Below are 21078 nucleotides of genomic sequence, written 5' to 3' on the forward strand. Positions count from 1 at the left end.
GCTCACTCTGCGCACAGCAGGTCCCCGGTCATAATGTCTCCTTCACAACACTCGGTACATCGTCAGGACATCTTGGGAGCAAAGGTGTCCTCGATTCGGGATTGCTCAAGTGTTTGAAGGGTTAGGATCCCTCATTTCATCCACAACCTTGGTTCCAGATTAAATGGCCTTTAAGTACTATTATGGGTTCTGAAGTTAATGTTACCTTGGTTTCCTAAAGCCCCAGTGTCATGGAACTGTGCTTGCTAAAGCAGGAATGGGGTTGGGTGTTTGGGGGCAGACATGGAAGCTCAGCCCTCTAAGGCGTATTTACGTGGCCCAGAAAGTCTCTTCTTTCTGGAAAACCGCCAGCTAAAATTCATTTAACTAGTTGAATTAGAGAATCAGAATTCAACATGCAGTAATTTTTTTTTTTTTCCTATGGAGGAGAGAAGATTAAAGTTAAGGAGGGAAGTAATTAAATACCATATACATTCACAGGATATTTACTAATAATACATACTACATTCTTTCTGCTGTTTTCTTTAGGTGATTGAAGACAATACTGGAGTCCGCCGGGTGGTGGTCACACCCCAGTCTCCTGAGTGCTACCCCCCAAGCTACCCCTCGGCCATGTCTCCAACCCATCACCTACCCCCCTACCTGACTCACCACCCGCATTTTATTCATAACTCACACACAGCTTACTACCCACCTGTTACTGGACCTGGAGATATGCCGCCTCAGTTTTTTCCTCAGCATCATCTTCCCCCTACAATATACGGCGAACAAGGTGAGTAGATTGCTGGCATCGGGAGCTGTGGGAACTGGTTACAACATTTAAGTAGCTTAAGAGAGCCAGTGAGCAGCTTTGTTTCCTCTGTAATGAACATGGTAGAGGAGGTTCTATCTGCTGTATAAAGCTCATGGGAAATTCCTAACTTTCTTTGTCCTGAATTGTGTCTTGCAACTCTTTCTTTCTTTATATGTTTTCAAATTCTGCCCTCATCCCACCCCACAGAGAGCAGGTAGTGGGAGAGCCACTTCTTATTTCAGAAAAGAGGCAGTAACCTATCATATGTTCCCATGTCCTGATAACATATTTTTATGTGAGCGTGGCCCAAGACAGAACTGCAACACATTATTTCTTAGGCATCCATATGGTCTAGCAGTAGAAGGGAACTTAAAAAGGGTTTTGTGCCCCTTTTCCAGTGATAGAAGACTGCTAGGTCTTGGTAAACTTTGGGTTTCTTGCGTGCTCTGTTGCAATCTTGGCGAACTCAAAATCCCCTGACGGTTGATGTGGTCTTCCTGAACGCTGTTCTTAGTTTAAGAATAGCCATCAGTGCAGCCACAGTTTCACTGGTTGTTAGGCAAATATTTACCTTGAAATGAAAAAGAGTCTCAGAGATACCGACATTATTTCTTTTTAGTTTTGGCCTTGGTGTTGGTTTAGTCTAAAGCCCTTCTCTATCAAAATGGATACTAAGAAACCAGATAAGTGAGGATAAAATTAGACTTCAACCTCTAGGACTTTGCAAAGGGATTTTCTTCTGTGTCTGACTATGAATTGAAGTGTTTTATTGTTTCAAACACTTATTACATTGGTTTACAGATAAATTGTATGAGAAATGCCTGTTAGTTTTGGAGGAAGTTATCACCTTACTTTCTCTCATCAATTTTATATATATATGTGTGTGTGTGTGTGTGTGTGTGTGTGTGTGTGTGTATGCTTCCCCTTGTATGTTTATATCACATTGGAATATTTTCTTATTAACAAAAGAAAAATTTGAGATGGGTATTTTAAGTGAAATACCCTGTATCCTGTTGTAACTTAGGGATAGCATTTGATTTTTTGTAGTTGTAGTAGTAGTAGTTAGAAAGAAATTTAATATAATTCAAAAGGATCAGGTGCTATTATAATGGGGTATGGAGAGATGATAGCAAAAGACGAAATGAATACTTTAATTGCATGGAGGCATCAATAACTTCCTATTGCTAAAGTCTTTTTGCCTAGTAGCATAACACTCCAAAACATCAGAGACTGGCTGGGCATGTTCCATGAAAACATTTTGATAAAAACTGAAAAACTTCAGTTAATTAAGTATAGTTTTTTAAAAAGTATTCAGTACTCTGACACAGTACACATTAAGTATTTGAGCATTTGTCAGAGTTTTCTGGTTGGGTCTGAGCTTAATGACAGTGTGAAAAGCCTTGGCTACTGACTCATTGCTTGATGAAGAGTGTCTGACATGCCTTATTTCAGCAGTCTTTTAGTAGGATGCCACGCAGTTACTGTTTTGTGAATGGTGTCCTCTGTAATTTTACACAACAGTACGATTGAAGTCATCGTTAGAATTAAGCAAAAAGAGAAATTATACTGTCTTCATTGAATAGGGTATTTTGGTTTAATTTCATTAAAATAACACAGAGCAATAATGTAAAATAAAAGTGCCTTCATTGATTCCAAATTAAAGAAAGCAGAAAACAAAAATCCTTTGCTTTATAAATAAAAAGCCTTTTATATATTGTCTTACCTTAGTTCTCAGTGTGCATACACCTAAAAGCAATTTAAACATTTAATTTCCCAAACCATGTGAGTTTAAAAAGTTCTTGACATTTTAAAATATTATTCTATCAGTACCCATGGTGAATATTTTAAGTCTCAAGTGTAATGCATTGTGATATTTAAAGCCTTTTTACCATTCTTTTTGTATGTTTAGACATAATTTATTTGGGCATGCACTTTTTGAATAGGATTGTGTTTCTCTAGTGCAGATTGGTTATCTTGTAAAGATTTGCTTTTTAAAGGTCTTCCTCAAGCTATGTGAACAGAAAGAAAATGAAAAGTGGAGCTTTACCATTGAACAATTGGAACATTAGTCATTAAGTTATATAGGGTGACCATACATTCCTGGTGTGCCTAGGACAGTGCTGGTTTAGGTCTCGTGTCAAGAGAAATAATTAGAAATGCTCCCTAATCACTCTCAGAAATAGTCAGATTTGGATGGTAATTTATATGGTCACTCTGTGCATGTGGGGCCTTTTCTCTTATAAACATGTAAGGACCCAGTGTCTGTGTTATACATTACCATTTTTATTAATGTCTAAATAGAACTTTTAATTGCTTAAAAAATTTAAATTTAAAATAAATGTTTTCCCCTAAGATCATGAGATTATTTTGCAGGCTCCCATTTTCTTTTGAGCCATGTAAAAATATGGATAGTGAAGCCAGGTGACATTCTACTAGTCAGTTTGTCTTGCCTCCTGATTACCCCAAAATACTAGTTTATGACTGTAGATTATTATGCTTGCCACCAGGTTGCAGAGGTGGCTTATATTTATCACTACAAGATCTCCTTGAGCATTTCCCCTGATTCTGTGAGCTTTGATTATTTTTAATGGAAATTTCTCATCTCTTCATTTTAGTAGGTTTTGTTCAAATGTTGGCTCTTCTAGATGGCACAAATAACTCCTTATATTCTAGTTGCTATATACTTTCTGATAGAAATGCTATTCTGTCTGTAAGGATAAGCATACTTTCAAGTATCTTGATTCTAAGAACACATTACTTAAGGGGGTATTTTATTTGTTAATTCTAACTTTTTTTGTATGTTGCAACTACTAAAAACAACCGACAGGCAAAATCAAGCTTAGTTATCTATTCAACTGAAATATGAACTCTTGGTGGACAGTTACCCTTCTTCAGTATTTCCCATAATTTCTGGAACATTTCTGAACATACAGTATAGTTTTTTAATGATTAATTATTCCTTTATTGGTTAGAAATGAATGGGAATATTTTAAACATGTATACTATGCGTATCGCTTTTATACTGTATTTAGTAATATGTTAAACTTCTTCCTTCAGGCGTCAGGTCATTTGACCCTGTAATAATTTGTTATTGGAAACGTAGACTGAGCTTGCATTTGTCATAATCATCATTTTAGAAATTATACCACTCTATGGAATGTCGAGTTATATCACCCGAGAAGACCAGTACAGCAAGCCTCCGCACAAAAAGCTGAAAGACCGCCAGATTGACCGCCAGAATCGCCTCAACAGCCCTCCTTCTTCGATCTACAAGAGCAACTGCACAACCGTGTACAACGGCTACGGGAAGGGCCACAGTGGTGGTGGCAGCGGAGGCGGGGGAGGTGGCGGCGGTGGGCCGGGCGTTAAGAAAACAGAGCGGCGAGCAAGAAGCAGTCCGAAGTCAAGTGACGCAGACTTGCAAGGTAATGTTCGAAGACGTTTGCCGTGAAACGCCGAGTTTTATGTCAAGGTGTTGCATGGCACTTGGTCTTTCTGCTAGGAGTGATAGGGTAGACCTTCTCTTATCTTTTGCTTAGCAAGGACAGGATATTATATCAGCTCTTTTCTATTACTACTTCATGGCAGAAGTGTTACTTCTTTGGTCACACGTACTGTGTCATGTTCTACTTAATCTCAGTAACAAGTACCTGAAAGTGTTTTCACGTTAGCTTACTTCCGTTGTTTCATTCTAAGTAGACAAATGTGGAAGAGATCCTAAGTAAAACAGGTAAACTTTCTAAGACGTGTAGGGCTAGTTTAAATCTCAAAATAATTACACCTCATCAAACCAGATGTAATTACTTCCATACTGTAGTGAAATTTATCATCATGTAATGGAATATATTTCTGTCTCCCTCATCAGTTATTGTTTTCAATGCCACCTTTGGCATCCTGAATGAAGTATTCATAGACCAAGGATGAGAAGGAAGAATTAGGGGTACCACATATAGATAGAGAGACATCAATTCAAAAGGGCATTTGTTTCTTTGTAGATTAGTCTTGTGGCTGTAGATCAGTTAATTTGGGAAGAAGGTGCGTGTGCTTTAAATGAAGCTTTTAGGTAAGACTTAGACACAACCTGTTCTTATGCCACAGGAGTTAAAAACAGAAGCTTTTTATATAGGCATATGTAGAAGGCTGACTTAAGGGAAGCAAAAGAAGAACATTTTGATAAGCTAGGTGAGATAACAGATAGAAATAAACAAAGACATGTGAAAGACAAGGTAAGAACGTATTATAACACTATTAAATACACTTCTTCCTTATTGGACCTCATCCAGGTAGAAACCGGCATTGTGTTTGTGAATGAAAAAGACAGAATTAGTGTATGGTTGATTGTGTAGGGAAGACTGGCCTCTGTCAGGGCAGAGGAAAATTAGGTAAAACGAGACACTGGCATCAACATTTCCTCCCGTGTTGTTCACATGAGTGAACTGTAGTGCGAAAAAGAGTAATAGTAAGATACAGTGAAAAGTGAACAGTAATTTCTCTGAGATATATTATAGGTGCTTTTAATTTTGTTATTTATTCTTTTCTGTATTTTCCAAGTTTTATTTAATTACCATGCATTATTATTATAATTATTAAACAAAACATAAACAAGTATATAAGAGTGACCCAAGATTTAAGAGGCTTTTAAACAGCTCCTAGTGGAAAGTGCTGTGTCTGCCATATAAAATGATTTTTAGTCAAATAATACTATAATTTCTAAGTTTGAAATTCAGTTATTAGCAAGTTTTAATTTTAAATCATGGGCATTTAAGAGATAATTCACACTCAAAAAAATTAGAAATAGGTTTTCCTAAGGAGAATTTTAGTCTACAGAAAAGAGAAAAAGAATGTATAAGCTGTCTTCAGAGAGCTTATGAAGTTTGAACTACCTTGATTACTTGATTCATTCTTTAATACTTTTTGTTCTGCCTTGCATCAAAAAAGATTTAAGGCAGATGAAATAGATAAATGTAATAGAGGCAGATAAAATAAATTTGAGTAAGATCTAAGAGGCAGAGAGACAATAAGAGAAGGGAAATAAGATGAAGCAGGGTTGAAATTAGCATACAAAATTAGTGTAGTTATGAATTACCTGGCAAAAGTAAACCTTCCTTATATATGCAATTATTTCCTTTTACATATACCTAAATGTGTAAGCTGCCCTATATTTTAATATTCTCTCATAGCTGTAAGAGAGGAAATGGATTTGCATTGAAATCAACGCTGAAATGTTTGCTAATGTACATATGTTTACAAGCATTTTGGCATTTTACATTATGACAGAGAGTATAATTATTCTGAACACCTTAAGCTCTTTGCTGTTGTGTAGAAAACATGTTATTGTGTTGGTAACAGTGAGATCTTTTTTCGCTATGGGCTTCTGGGAGTGTGTGTTTCACAATGAAAAGAGTTAGAAAATATTTTTATTTCACCTTCAGTTCAAACTTGGTGTATTGTTCCTTTTCTCATCACAGTATTTGCCTACTCAAAATCACTCCAAGTGCTACTCTCCACATGGTTTAGCCATGAAATATAGAATCAGATGCAGTATTATTTTATGTACTCTAGCGCATTCCAATAAGGATCTGAGGGGGTTTACATGTTGGATAAAAAAATAACCATTTGCTGACATGAATTGAAAACTTACATCCTGACAAAAAAATACACATGGATGTTTGGAGCAGCTTTATTCATAATCGCCAAAACTTGGAAGCAACGAAGATGTCCTTCAGTAAGTAAATGGATAAATAAACCGGTTCATCCACACATGGAGTATTACTCAGCACTAAAAAGAATTGAGCTATCTAGCTATAAAAGACATGGAGCCACCTTAAATACATGTTACTAAGTGAAACAAGCCAGTCTGAAAAGGCTACATACTGTATGATTCCAACTATCCAATAGGAAAAGGCAAAACTATGGAGGCAGTGAAAAGATTCATAGATGTCAGGGGTTGGGGGAGTGAGGAGTGAACAGGCAGAGCACAGAGGGTTTTTAGGGCAGTGAAACTACTCTGTCTGGTACTGTAATGGTCGGTACATATCACATACATTGGTCAAAACCCATACAGTGTACAACAACACCAAGAGTTACATACACCCTAACGTAAACTATGGACTTGGTAATGGTGGCATGTCAGTGTAGGTTCATCAGTTGTAACAAATGTACCACTCTGGCGTGGACATGATAGGTGGGGCAGGCTCCGTGCATGTGGTGGGTGGGGTGTATATAAGGGCCTTCTTTGCATCTGCTCAGTTTTGCTCTGCAGTTAAAACTGCTCTGAAAAGTAATCTATAAAAAAATAAATATCTGAGGAAACTGAGGACAAATAAGACGAAGACACGAGTAAGTTTGTACGTAAAGAATCCTGAAGAGTTGCTTGATGTAGGCCATCTATTTGGCTTTGAGCCTCCAGGTTGTCGAAGCAAAGAGGAAAACCTGAATCAGGTGGAATAGGTGAACAAAAGCACCTCTTGTTCCTGGAGTCCATTATGTTGTTCATAATGGTTCAGCCCCGTCTGCCTCAGAATGTGATTGTTGGCTGAAAGGATCCCAGAAGGCTTCTTCTGCCTTCTCGTACGTAAATGGCAACATTCTCCCAGGGTATCTTTTTGCTTGAATGTACTGCAACTGACTTCTGTACCCAGGAAGTAAGTTTCTCAAATAATTCTTGAGTTTACAGTGCCATCTGATTAATATGAAGCTACAGTTAATTCTAGTATGTTGATCTGTTTACATTCATATGTCGTTCGCACAAGATTAGGGTTTATACTTAACCATGACGTACAGGTTGTGGTATTTTTCTACATTCTACTTAAGATGCCCACATTTGCCAGAGGAGGCCAACTTTTAATCTCAGAATTCCCTAGTTTTTGAGGGAATCTACTTGAATTACTTACTGCCTTTCTACCACTTAGAAAATACAAATGTAAAAGGAAAAGGGCAAACTTCAAATTTGTACCTGGTCCTGTGATAAGCAAACAAATTATGTTAATCTAAACAAATAAATATATTAAAAAGATGGAGATTGATTAATTACTCTCTGGAATCTTGGTTCTCTTGTTTGTACTTCAGAAACACTGGTGGAACTTCCAAAAAATGCAGACCCCTAACCCTCATTTCAGACCTGCTAAACCAGAATCTCTTAACCTGATCTGGCTTCATGTTTTTTATTAAACTTCCACTGAGAATGATGGCCAGCAAGATAGAGAACTACTGTTCTGATATGAAGGATGGTTACAGAAGGTGTGGTTTGCTAGTTTGTATACGATGTGAGGTAGGAACTTTAGCTCACCACCCTCTCCCCACCTCCTAGGACTGTGTGTGGCACATAGTGTGTACTTAGTAAATATTTGTGGAATGAACCCTGTGTTCTTAACTGCCCTGTTCTCTAAAACAAGCCATCTGCTCTGCAGCCAACCCCTCCTTTCATTTACTGCTGGTACCTTCAGGAAAACAGCTTAGGCAGGACAAAGTCTATAGTACCATCAGGGAAATGTAGGATTCCAGTTTTCTTGTACACCTTGGAGTTGATGGTGTGATGTGGGCAGAGAACAGTTGGGGCTTTGGTATCAGACACACTTGGCTTAGAAGCAGGTTTTGTCACTTGCTGACTATTTGCTTTTAGTATTCCCTGAATCTCTGTATCCTCATCTGTAAAATGGATATTTTAATTCCCAATATTAAATATTAAAAGTAGTCTATCTCGGTTCTTAACACCTCAGTATAATGGTCACCCTTGTTACTTGAATATTCTTATCATCTCCCCCCTGTAATCTTAGGATCAACTCTCATCAAAATATATGCCCTTCTCAAAACAAGTATCTCTATATGCCCCTGCGCCCCCTTCTCCCCCTCCCCCCATCCGATGCCGTCTCTCTTGCCTTCATGCTCTCGCCCTGCAACTCCTTCCCCTGTAAGCCAGCAGTGGCTTCCTTCTGCTTAAACCCGTCTTCATTTTGAAAGCTCAGCCCTGTACTCCTGGACCTCTACCTCTGAAAGTTGCATCCAGGCTCTCTGAGAGAGATTGCTACTGGGGTAAAAATGTGCTGCCTACCCAGAGGTGCCAGCTTTCACACATCTTCTCATCACCCCATCAGGGACACTTAAAGTTCCCAGTGAGCGAGAACTCTGGATACCCTCTTGGGACATCCTTTCTAATGAACTCTGTCTTTGGCATCTCCTCATACATTTTTTAGAAACCTGAGTTAGGATTCCCTAAGCTCAGTCTGAGAAGGACCACATTATGTTTTAAGAAATGGGATTATCCATCTTCCTCTCCATCCCATCCTCTGATTACGGCCGCAGCTACATCAGATCTGAACATGCTGTTCCCCTCCTTAAGGAACCTCCATGGTGGTCCCCATTGTCCAGAGTATAAAGTCTAAGCTGCTTGATGCTCACCTTCCCAAGTACTTTAGATTTCCCCACCAGCTGCCCAAAGTTTTGCCCTATTTCAAGAATATGCCTCATCTTCTCTTCTTGGCTTTTCCTTCCAGTTCCTCTGCCTTGCACACTCCAACTCAGTCCTTCAGGAGCCAGCTCAAATGTCATCTCTTTCTGTGAAGCCTGTCTGTCTCCCCAAGGCATAATAATGGCAGATTGATTAGGGGAAAATATTTCAAGAAAATTTCCCTTCTCTTTCTTTTCCTTAACTAGCATTTGATTTTAGATCAGTGCCTGAGCACCATGTTCATAGTTGTTCAAGGACAGGATGACAGAATTTGTCCTTGTGTGCAGAATGTTGTGCAAGAAGAGCTGGGCCTTGAGACTCTTCTGTGGCCCAAACCAAGTTAAGATTGTCATGTTCCTTTTATCACAGAGGCTACAGAAGTTTCTGTTGCTCTTCATTGAGTGAGAGGGAAGTTTCATCCTTCCATTTTATCCTTGGTAAAAACCGAAGCATATGATGTCAAGGAAGTTATTCAGAGGATACAGTTTTGTAACTGAAATCCCCTAGTTTTCAACCAGCGCTGTAGTCCCTGTGTCATATTGATATATCCTCAGAAAGGAGAGTTAGGTTATCTGCTAGTACTGTTTTAGAAATAATTATGTGAAGCCAGAGTGAAAAATGAAAACTTTGGTGAGGACCCACTGTCTGATAATATGAAAAGACTTCATCTTGGGTTGGGTTGGGTGGGGGAAGGAGAGAAAGAAAGAACATCAAGAGTGTTTATAAGTCACAGTCTCCAAACACCTTTTGTGTGTGTGTGTGTGAAAGTATTTTGTGTGTGCAGTTGATACTGCTGACCTTTACCTCATCCCTGGGTTTATCTTTTTCACTCATTACTTGAACATTTTAAAACCTTAATGGATTTGTAAGATAACAGTTGTTTGTGTTTTAGATTATGTGATACGTAACAAGTCATTTCACTAGGCCTCAGTTTCCCTTTCAGTAAAATGAACAGGTGAGTTAAAGTCAGTGATTTTCAAAATCTTATCAATGAGCAGATCTTCCTTTTTCAAAAAATCTCATGTGGATCCCCAGTGAAATACAGTATCCTTCCTCCCCTACCACCATCTCTCTCTCTCTTTCTCTCTCTCTCTCACACACAGACATACGCACGCATGCATGCATGTGTGCAGGCGTTGTAACAGCAGATGGAGTTGGTGCTGCTGTACTTGGGGCGGGAGATATGGGCACCTGTCATCCACAAAGCTTTCCTCACCCTCACCTGGACTCTGGCTATTCAGTCCCAGGCCACAGCTTCATCGCCATCTAGGAGCTTGTAAGACATGTGCCCTCCTGGCCTGCCCCACACCTGCTGGATTGCAGTTGGTGGAGGTGGGACCCAGCAACCTGTGTTTTGTTGAGCTCTCCAGGTGGTAATCAGGCACAGTAACATTTGAAAACCACTGGCCCCGTGAATGCCAAGCAATTTTGAAGGAAGATTTTTAAATGAGGGGTATGGGAGGTGTTCAGTTAAAACACTCGTTTTAAGTTGAAGCTTATTCCTTTTGTAGTACCTGTATCATGATAAGCATATACGGGAGGTGGGAGAGTCCCTTTTATGTTGCTAACGTGTAAGTAGTAGTTTATGTGAAGACCTCTAGAACTTACAGTGCCGTATGGGAAAACATTGGGACAAAATGGTAAGAATTCCAAATATAGAAGAAGCTGAAGATACAGCATACTTTTGGCATTTGACCTTTGGAATTGTTGACAATCCAGAGATTCAGTTACACTGTTGATAAAATTCCATCACATAGAATGATAGTTTCTGATTGTAACATTGAAAGCCAGTGACAAAAGCGTTATTCTTGTGCTTTTCTCCTTCTGACCCCCAGTAGTAGTATTCCTTATTACCAGGTTTTTGTGTTCTGATGTCTTCTCAGATGGCCCCCCCTGACATTTTTTCTCTTTCTACATTTTGCTATTACTGGTCAGAAACCAGAATCTGACCCCAATATCTGTTTACTGAAATTAGCATGAAAGTTTATTCATGCTGCAGATAAGAATTGCTGTAGTGAGGGTGGGCCTTTTCCTCCGGAGGTCTGAGATTGTGAGCAGTTGTGGGTTCTTGGAGGCTACCTCTTGCTGGGTGGCTTGGCTCTGGGAGGGGTGGCTGCATCCACCTGTGCAGGGCTGACAGTCGTTTCCTTTGTTTGGAAGGACAAGCCTCATGTTAATAAGGTCTGGAATGTGAGGAGTCGAGGCCGATTTTCTTTTGGAATCTCTTTTGGTCCTGGCTCCCCATAAGAGATAACCCTGGTGCTTTTCTGTTTAAAATAAGGTGTTTAGTGGGGCTTTCACACTTCATAAGTGGCTCATTTCTTCTTTCACCTGCAGCCTTTTTCTCTCGTGAGCACATACCTCCTAGGCATACTCAGACTGGGTGTTTTGGAAGAGAGTTTACTTGTGCAGGGGGCAGGGGTCCTTTCTCCCGGTGTGGGTGCTTTCCACACTGCATTTGAAAAGGTACAGTTTGTAGTTGGATTTTCATTATTGCTTCATCTCAAGTCTTTGCTGATGATAAATCCCATGTGTTTTCACCTGTCTGCAGCTGCATATGAATCCTGTGCATGACAAAAATATCAAGAAAACATGAAAAAAAAAAAAATGAGCTCAAGTCAGTGGAATTTACCCATTCTTCTGCCAAGTACAGTCTGAAAAGTGAAAATAGTCCAAACAAACCCAAATGACTTTTATTTTTTTAAAGAGACAATGTGGACCCTTGGATCAAAATGCAAGATACACTCATTTTGGCAGGAAACTGGGCAATTAACACCCTTACTTCCATTTCAGACGTAGATTGCCAGATCCATCCCCTAGTCTCGAAGGCCCCTGAGTGATACTGGGAGAGGTCTGAGCAGGTTTCCAGGCCTTGCAACAACTGCCTCCGTGTGGGCTGGAAGGGAGGGAGGCCTGGGAACAGAAGGCTGTTCTCAGGAGGAGGGTGCTGCTCGCTGACATGTGCTCTCTGACCTGGGCACTATCCTCTGCAGGCCAGAGCTGGAGAAAGCCAGCAGTGAATAGCTTTTTCAGTGAGACCCCAGTGTGGTGATATTTTTTTTCCTTCCAGAGGCATTGACTTTCCTGATACAAAGGCAAAATCTGCGGCTCGACAAAGAGGAAAATGTGGTGGCCCAAATTTTTGCTAATGAGTAGAGTGTATAGTTGTCTTTATCAAGTTCCATCACTTATCTTTTTGCCTTTTGCCCTTCCCCCCTGTATTTCTGTTGCAATCTGGAACATTTTAAAGATGTTAACTACATGGTTCTTTCAACAGACAGGATGAGATATTTTTGTCATGTCAGTTTAAGAAGTCGTAACCCATTAAATCATACTTGAAGCTTCCCATTTTTCACTTACATATAAAAAGACAAACAACATGCAAAAATCTTTTTGAGTTTTCTCTTGCAGTGAATGTTCACCAGAAGATTGAGGGCAGAATTTTGATTAGTTTCTACCATATGTAGTACTTAACTCTGTGAACCCATGTTATTTTCTCTGCCTTTTTTGCTTTCTTGGGAACTGATCATAGAGGCATTTAGATGACATCAGAACCCATGTGGGTAAAATACATGTCATCCCAAAGAACCCTTTAAACAGCAGGTATAAGTGATGACATGGTTTGTTTCTGGTACATATATAACCTTCAATTTTATTGAATTGAAACTTCTACATGTTATTCTCTCATTTAGCTAAGTTGAATTCTGAATTTAACTGGGCCAAAGGGCATCATCACAAATGTGCCATACTTAGAAGCAAAATAACATACTAGTCAGGACCTTGCAGATCTGGGTTTAGTCCCACCTCTGCCCCTTGTGAACCTTGGGCCTTTGGGCAAGATAGTTAATCTCTCAAAGCTTCAGTTTCTTCATGTCTGTATAAAATGGGGACCATTAATAGCACCTATTTCAGAAGGCTGTCATGAGTTCTTAATACAATTTTAGAGGCACTAAGTGCTTCAGAAATGTTAAAGAATATGGATAAAGAAAGACCATGGCATTTTTCTGCTTAAGAGAACTGCCTCATGTGGATCATGTTACCAGAACCCCCGGCCTGGGAGCACACCCCCTGGAGTGCTGCAGGACAGGGCCTCCTGTGTTCTGAGTCAATGTTGAGTAAGTTTCAGTGCCAAGGATTTGAGATATGAGGGGAGTCAGAGGGGCATCCAGTCCCAAGAAAAGACCGTGACCGTTTACCACCAACAGCCTGGTAAATCCTGGGCAAGAATAAAATTCAGTTCCCTCCTTACCTCTCCCCTGCCTCTTCTCTGGGCTGGATTCTCTTGTGAGGCTGAGGAGTAGAGCCTAATGGGCCAGCTTGATTCTGTGTCTGAACCTTCTCAACACACGGCTTTAAATTACTTTGCTAGGTGTTAGAAGTGCTGCAAAAGGAGGAGTAGCTGGAGATGACTTGGGCAAGCCACGACTTCTCTGTATTTTGCTAACACTCATATTACTTGCCGTAGGGCCGTAAGTTAACCCAGACGGATAAGCTTGCTAGGAAAGCCACTAAATTTCAAGCTCTTTCACAGTTCTTCCTTATACCTCAGAAGTCATACACGTCCACATTCTGTTGGTCGCATATTGTACCTACTGATACGGTGTGGAATGCGTCTACCCCGAGGTGGGATGATGGTAGGGTGAGGTAGGGGAGGGGTTATCTCAGAGGCTGGCCACCACATGGTGTGTGGAGTCGGGGACCATGCCTATTAATACTCCATCTGAAATAGTCTCGGCGTTTGTGATGGAATTTTGGCAACTTTCCAGCTGTTATGTCAACATTGATTTTGTCGCTACATCTCCTGTGGAATGGTCCTCTAGGATTCCTGTATGTAAGTGCTGTATGAAGAGGCAGGGTATCGAATCTCTGGTTTTACAGGACCAGTTTCTTGTAACGTGACAATTATAGGCAGTATTGCAGATATGCTAATTACAGGCCATCCTTTCTGCTCTGACCAACCTTGGCTTTTATTTTCAACTTAATTTGCCCAACCATACACACCACAGTGCAGCCGATTATATCACGCTGTTCCAATCTTTGGTACTATAATGAGACCTTGAAATTCTATTAAGGATTGAGTAGAGAACACAAGGGTAAAATGGGTAAGGTCCATGAGAGACAGCAGTGATACTAGCTCATTGCTTGCGATTTAGGATTTACAAAGTAAAGAGTGTAAATGTCGCTGTAGTTGACCATGAACTCTCCTCTTCTTGTCTTCTGGTGCTGAGTTTGCATTCTTATATGTGCCTCGTGCCCCACCACCCCCGATTGTAGCTGCTACTTCCCAGCTGCATCAGAAGAATGGAGCTTTCCACGCAGGCGTTGAGCTCAGAAAAGGGGCAGGAAAGAGCAGGTGATAGTGGTGGGGATGATTTGCTCCAGGCACAGAAGGGAATTGTGATATCCGGAAAACTGGAAAATGAGGAGGTGGGAGTGAGAGGAGAAGGGCCTCAGAGGAATGGCACATTGAAACAAAAGGAAGTGGCAAAAAGGAAAACAAGTAGAATGAAAGGAGGAAATGTGGTGGACAGGGAAGATTCGATGGATTGTGGAATAAAGATAATTTGGCAAAAACAAGAGGAAGAAAAGCAGAGAGGTTTCATGGTTCCATTTTCATAGATTGCATTCCACCCACTCAGTCAGCGTTTTCCTGAGGAGTAGGGCACAGCCCTTTTACCCTGTTGTGGTCCATGAGCCCTTTTATTGGTGGCTCCACTTTGGGCAGCTCCACTTTGACCAAATCTCCATGTAAATAAAACTCTTACTCTTTCCCCTTCGGGCTTTCCTGAAGCTTATGTCTTCCTCCTGTGCTGAGTTAGAACATTCACTGCCAGTGTAGATTCGATAAGCAAATTAAAAATGAAGCCTTACACAGAACTTCAGTAGCGTTAGCAATACACTAGATTGAAGTATTGGGTTTTTGAATAGTGCTCTGCAGTTGTTAAAGTGATGTTTTAGAGTTTTGGTATGCTTAAAAACTGGAAATTTAGAAAAAAAAAATTTCCTTTTCAAACTTTGACTTGGAAGTTAAGAACAAGAAAGGGGTTTACCTCTACCCTTGGGTTAGTGTGCCTTTGTTAAAAGCAGCCTGCTTTAATCAAATGTCATGATTTTTTTTAGGTCCTCTAACAAACTGAGGTTACTTTTTGTTTGTTTGTTTGTTTTTAGTTTAGATTTATTTAAATTATAGAAGTAATATTTACTTATTTTGACAATGAAAAAAATACAGACATGTAGAAAGGTAGTCTCTCTCCCTTTAGCCGTCTCAAAGTCTACTCCCTCGGAAATAGTTTGTATCTTTCCACATCCTTTGAAGTAGTTTGCATCCTTTTATTTTTATTTTTATTTTTTTTAACATCTTTATTGGAGTATAATTTCTTTACAATGTTTTGTTAGTTTCTGTTGTATAACAAAGTGAATCAGCTATACATATACATATATCCCCATATCCCCTCCCTCTTGCTTCTCCCTCCCACCCCTCTAGGTGGTCACAAAGCCCTGAGCTGATCTCCCTGTGCTGTGCAGCTGCTTCCCACTAGCTATCTGTTTTACATTTGGTAGTGTATATACGTCCATGCCACTCTCTCACTTCGTCCCAGCTTACCCTTCCCCCTCCCCGTGTCCTCAAGTCTGTTCACTGAGGTTACTTTAAAATGCAGTCAGCTCTTTCCGAAGTCAAAAAAGGAAGTTCACTCTTAACTTTACATTTATATATAATAAAAAAGAATATTGATGGCATTTCTAGTAAATGCTCAGATCTTGCTTCCTAGGCTTATTAGATCTACCCCAAGAGAGCAACATGAGGAAGTGAGAGGGAAGAACTAGGTCTACAAACAATTTTTAAAAGATTTTCGTAAATGCATTTGTTACTGCTGTGCTTAATTCACATGGTGAACTTACATTGACCTCTTTTTCCCTATTATTTGAAAAGACACAAATTATTATATGGAACAGTAAGCTCCTTAAAATCAAGAGGGATGGAGAAACTGCCATATTTTAGGTTCACTGAGTTCCTCAAAACTATTTAAGTATATTGCCAAGCACATTAAAAAGAATAATATTTAGTCTTTCAGGAAGATTTTTTTTTTTTTCTTTTTTTTTGCTGGAATGTTGCCCCAAGGAACTCCATAAGATATCAGTGTCTTTTGAAAACTCGGGTTTAGAATCATGTGTTACTTAAATTAAAATGGTTGTTGGTGCTTTAATTCTTCAGCTATCATGTTATTTTATTTTTTGAAACACACTGACACTATTAATATTTACTATTCACACTGTTGTCCACAAGAGGGTAGCTCAAATTCGATGGCAGACAGTATTCAATTTGAAACTGTGTTTCCTTTTTATTGAAGATTCCGTGTCTGTGAAGTATTATTCTCCACAGATTTCAGTCTCTGGATTTAGTGAACTCAACGCATCTCAAATATCATGCATAAGGGCAAAAATGTCTCTATTAATGTTTGATAAGTCTCTACTATATTAGTATTTTATAGAAGAAAGGTTATCTTTTTGGTAGTAAGGATACATGCGTTGTAGAATCAGTAAGACTTTCTACTGCTTTGCCTGATTCTGCAGTTGGATAAATGCCTGTTTTCTGCACCATTTATTTTAAATAATTTCAGGGCCAGTTGGTTACCATTCTGCAGTCATGCTACTTTTAGTTGGAATGGGAGATACTAGTAATCTTTTATATATTAGGGTTTATTACTTAAGCTTTCAGAACTTTGGTTGTCTGAACTTGGTAATCTGTGGAATGTTTTGTACCCAGAAATTAGGATTCTCATTCGTTCTTCTCTTTTTCTTCTGTTTTATACTTTTCTTTATCCCTTGTGTTTTAAAATTCTGCGAATTCTCTCCCCTGCCTCCCCCACTTTGAATACCTGGCTTTCATGATCTGCCATATTTGTCATCACTAGTACTATGAATGGACCTTTAAAATTTAGAATTATTTCTTTATTCATTCATCTGTTCACTTATTTACTACTGGGGTATTTTTGTTTTGCTTTTGGAGTGGGAAGAAGCAGGAAATGATAGATCAGAAGAATGCTTTTAGTACTAGATTTTTATCATAGCTCTCAACCCATTTACTTTTGAAGAAGAAAGGTTCAAGACGTGCTCTCATTTTAAGACTATGTTACAAGCTCATTGAGCACATCTGAGGAAAAGGATAGCACCTGAGATAAGTTCATGGCCCTTCTTTAAAGGAGCATGATCCACTTGGTAGGTTATCTGTGTCCCTTTATTTCCATTTCCTTCCTGCTCACCACCCTTGTATATGTTTATCTTCAGTGAGCTCCTCACTAGCGGTAACCAGTTCTAAATAAGAAAATAAGGGAGAGTGTGTCCAGGTTACTGCTGTTAATAGCTGGTAAAGCTTTGGTGTGTGAGGAGAACCTGAAACTTAAAATGATGCTCAGAAATTACCTGTAGGGTTGATTCATCATATTGGGTAGGTCCATAGAAAACTGCTGTTTTCTTCAGGTCAAAAACAGTTGAGTAGTAGAAATTTTATATGATTCAGTCTAATATTCCAGACCGCTAATATGATTGATAATTGATAAGAATCTATACAGTGTATATCTGTTCTATTTTCACTTGTTGCTATGTCAGAGTTAATTTTTTCCCCTTTTTCAGTGTTAAGAAAAAAGAGAAAACAGTGAACACCAAGGAATGTAAACGATTTATCCACTGATAGGTTATTTTTGCAGGCAGCATATCAAAAGTGGTATTTTGGGGGAGCAGTGAATCAGTTAACTCTTTAAGGCAGGATGTATTGGATTTTATAAAGATACCAAGGATTAAAATGGAATAAGGTTACAGTATCCAAGATGTTTACTCAAAATGGTGGCTAGAATCCTATTGATTAATGCTGGTGAATGAGACACCAAAATTGAAAATAAACCATCCCTAGACAAGTGGTAATCATAGGTGACAATTATGTTAATTATTCTTTATTTAGGTGGTGTTTTTCTTACTGGAAAATTGCTTTTTTTCAAGAGAAATTTGAGGCATTTGAGAATTGGATGTTCTGTGGAAGCTCTTGTGTGTAGTTTTTCAGTTTTATTCAGTTTCATAAGTCTTCAGGGAATATTTTCAGGCCTAGATTTATGGACATTGTATATGGCGTCAGCCACCATTCTCCCACCAGGCGTATTGGAAAGCATATTGTCTGTCTTCCTGCTACACTGTTGTGAGCAGGTGTTCCCTCAGCATTTTTTAAATCATTTTCATGCACAAGATGGGAAAAACGGGAAATCGAAAGATTGACATTAATTTATTTGACCAGGAAACGGCATCTGAGCAGGGGTAAATGCCAATACAGTCAATCTTTTTTTTGTCCCTATGCTAAATTTGGGGTAATACCTAATCTGTTGTTGTCAGACTCCCCCCCCCCCCAATTCAGCAGATTTCAGTTCCATATTAGTAGGAGAATGGATTAAAAATAAAAGTTTGTGATAAACTCTGACACAGTCCTGGCATGTAGTATGAACTCAGTTCATTTAATTTGGTTTTATTTTCTTTGCTCTCTCTGTTCGTATTGAAGTTACTGTTGTCCATGAAGAGGTTAGCTCAATGGAGCACACCTCTGACGGGCTGTAACTAACAAATTATCACGAAGTCATGATTTAAAACAACAGAAATTTATTCTCTCGTGGCTCTGGAGGGAATCTGAAGATAACGATTTCAGAGGTCGGAAGTCTGAAATCAGGTGTCACTGGGTTGAATTCAAGGTGTTGGCAGGGTAATGCTCCCTCCAGAGGCTCTAGGGAAGAATCTGTTTTTTTTTTTTTATCTCTTCCAGCCAGGGGATGCCATCATTCCCTTTGCTTGTGGCTGCATCACTCCCATCTTGAAGACCAGTGTCTTCAAATCTCTCTCTGCTCCATCTTCACATTGATTTGTCCTCTGTGCATGTCAAATCTTACTTTGCTTCCTTCTTATAAGAATACATGTGATTTCATTTAAGGCCCACTCAGATAATTCAGGACAGTCTTCCCGTCTCAGAATCCTTAACTTAATCGCATGTCTGAAGACTTTGCCATGAAAGGTAACATTCACAGGTTCCAGAGATTAGGATATGGATATCCTTTGGGGGCCATTTTCAGCCTAACCCATGCTACTTCCAGTGTCCGCATTGTAGTAACCTGGTCAGAACCAGCTCATTACCCTTCATGGCGTTTAGGTCTGATTGAAGTATTCGTTCACCTTCCTCAGCATCCACCACAACTTTTTCAGTGTGTTACAGTTTAGTATAAATGTCTAAGAGCAGCTCTGAGTATCTGTCTCTGATAACGTAGGCCAAGAATCACTTACCAGAGCTGCGTCTTCTCTTCATGGTAGCAGTTTGCATCAGGGAAGTCTCTGCACAGTTAATTAAGCTAGTTGAGGCAAGTCAGAAAGTTGAATGCTGTAATTGTTCATATTAACTCTGGAAATTGGAATGAGTTGTCACGTGGATATGTGCGTGTATATGCATGTAAATGGTGGATATGTATTTTCAGGACATATAAATGGAAGTTAAATATAAGGATCTGTATAATTCCTTTTAGAGTTAATAGCATTTTCCAAAAAGAAGTGAAAGGAACCTGTCTTAATTTGGAACATATATTTTCTTCAAAAAGGAAACTGAAGTAGTTTTCAGCTAGCATGAGGTAAGACTAAGAAGGCTGTCAGAATAATTAATTCTTTATGAATCTAATGATTCTATAATGATTAACAATCATTATAAAACTCCCCCAAGAAAATTCCATAAAAGCTGATGCTTGTTAGATATTGACTGGATTGCTAATGCTATGGATTGGTTATGTGTCCTTTCCTTGATGGTTATATCTAGGTGAGGTCTAATAATTAGTTTAATTTTGAAGAAGAGTTATAAAGGACCCCAAGGTATCATATGAGCGATAAATTCTAAACCCTCTTATCTGCCTTGCCATGTTTTTAATAATTATTGCCTGTGTAATGAAACTTGTGTCTTACAGATTTCCTTTTTTACCCTCGTGTGGGTGTTATGCCTAAAATAGACACAGAAGATTTTAAGTATATACAATACAAGATAGTACTTGAAATCAGTTAAGATTCTTTCCTCTAACAGAATTCTGTGATTCTGTGAAACTTGGTAGGAAATATATATCAAAGTTAAGTTTATATCACTGTATGAACATCAGCAAATTATTGCTTGGATGAACAAATTAGTCAGAACTGTATCTGTTTATATCTCATTGATGAGAGTAATAAAGGTGAGGTACAGAGCCCAGGCTGTGTAAGTGAAGATGAAAGAAAAAGTAGGGAAAAAAAAGTTTTAGCCAAACGTGAGAACTCAGCTGGATTATATAGTATCAGCCAAGATGGTAAATGAAAAAAAGACAGCAGGGAGCAGGGGGACTTCCCTGGTGGCGCTCCGCCTGCCAATGCGTGGGACGCGGGTTCGATCCCTGGTCCGGGAAGATCTCACATGCTGTGGAGCAGCTAAGCCTGTGCGCCACAACTACTGAGCCTGCGCTCTAGAGCCCGCCAGCCACAAGTACTGAGCCTGCATGCCACAAGTACTGAAGCCCACGTGCCTAGAGCCCCTGCTCTGCAACAAGAGAAGCCACCGCAATGAGAAGCCCACACACCGCAAGGAAGAGTAGCCCCCACTCACCGCAACTAAAGAAAGCCCACGTGCGGCAACAAAGGCCCAGCGCAGCCAAAAATAAATAAATAAATTTATTAAAAAAAAAAAAAAGACAGCAGGTACAGATGCCGTGATATGGAGGATAAAGTACTAGTCATGCGGATCACAGTCTTCCTTATGTTCGAGCCACTAGATGTGCTAGTTTAGCCATATAATCAACTCTTGTGA

The 21078-nt window shown here is 39.4% G+C and overlaps 1 protein-coding gene across 4 annotated transcripts in view; it reads left to right on the forward strand.

The window, feature by feature from the left end:
* FNDC3B (fibronectin type III domain containing 3B) overlaps window positions 1-21078 on the forward strand; it is a 350839-nt gene that overhangs the window by 206993 nt on the left and 122768 nt on the right. For all 4 annotated transcript variants that reach the window (XM_082458921.1, XM_082458919.1, XM_082458922.1 and 1 more), the window contains 2 exons: window positions 529-772; window positions 3931-4218. In XM_082458921.1, the coding sequence (XP_082315047.1) occupies window positions 529-772; window positions 3931-4218 (532 nt within the window). The remainder of the gene's footprint in view (window positions 1-528; window positions 773-3930; window positions 4219-21078) is intronic.

The sequence above is a fragment of the Balaenoptera physalus genome (assembly GCF_965194825.1).
Source record: "Balaenoptera physalus genome assembly, chromosome: 4".
Classification (NCBI taxonomy): Eukaryota; Metazoa; Chordata; class Mammalia; order Artiodactyla; family Balaenopteridae; genus Balaenoptera; species Balaenoptera physalus.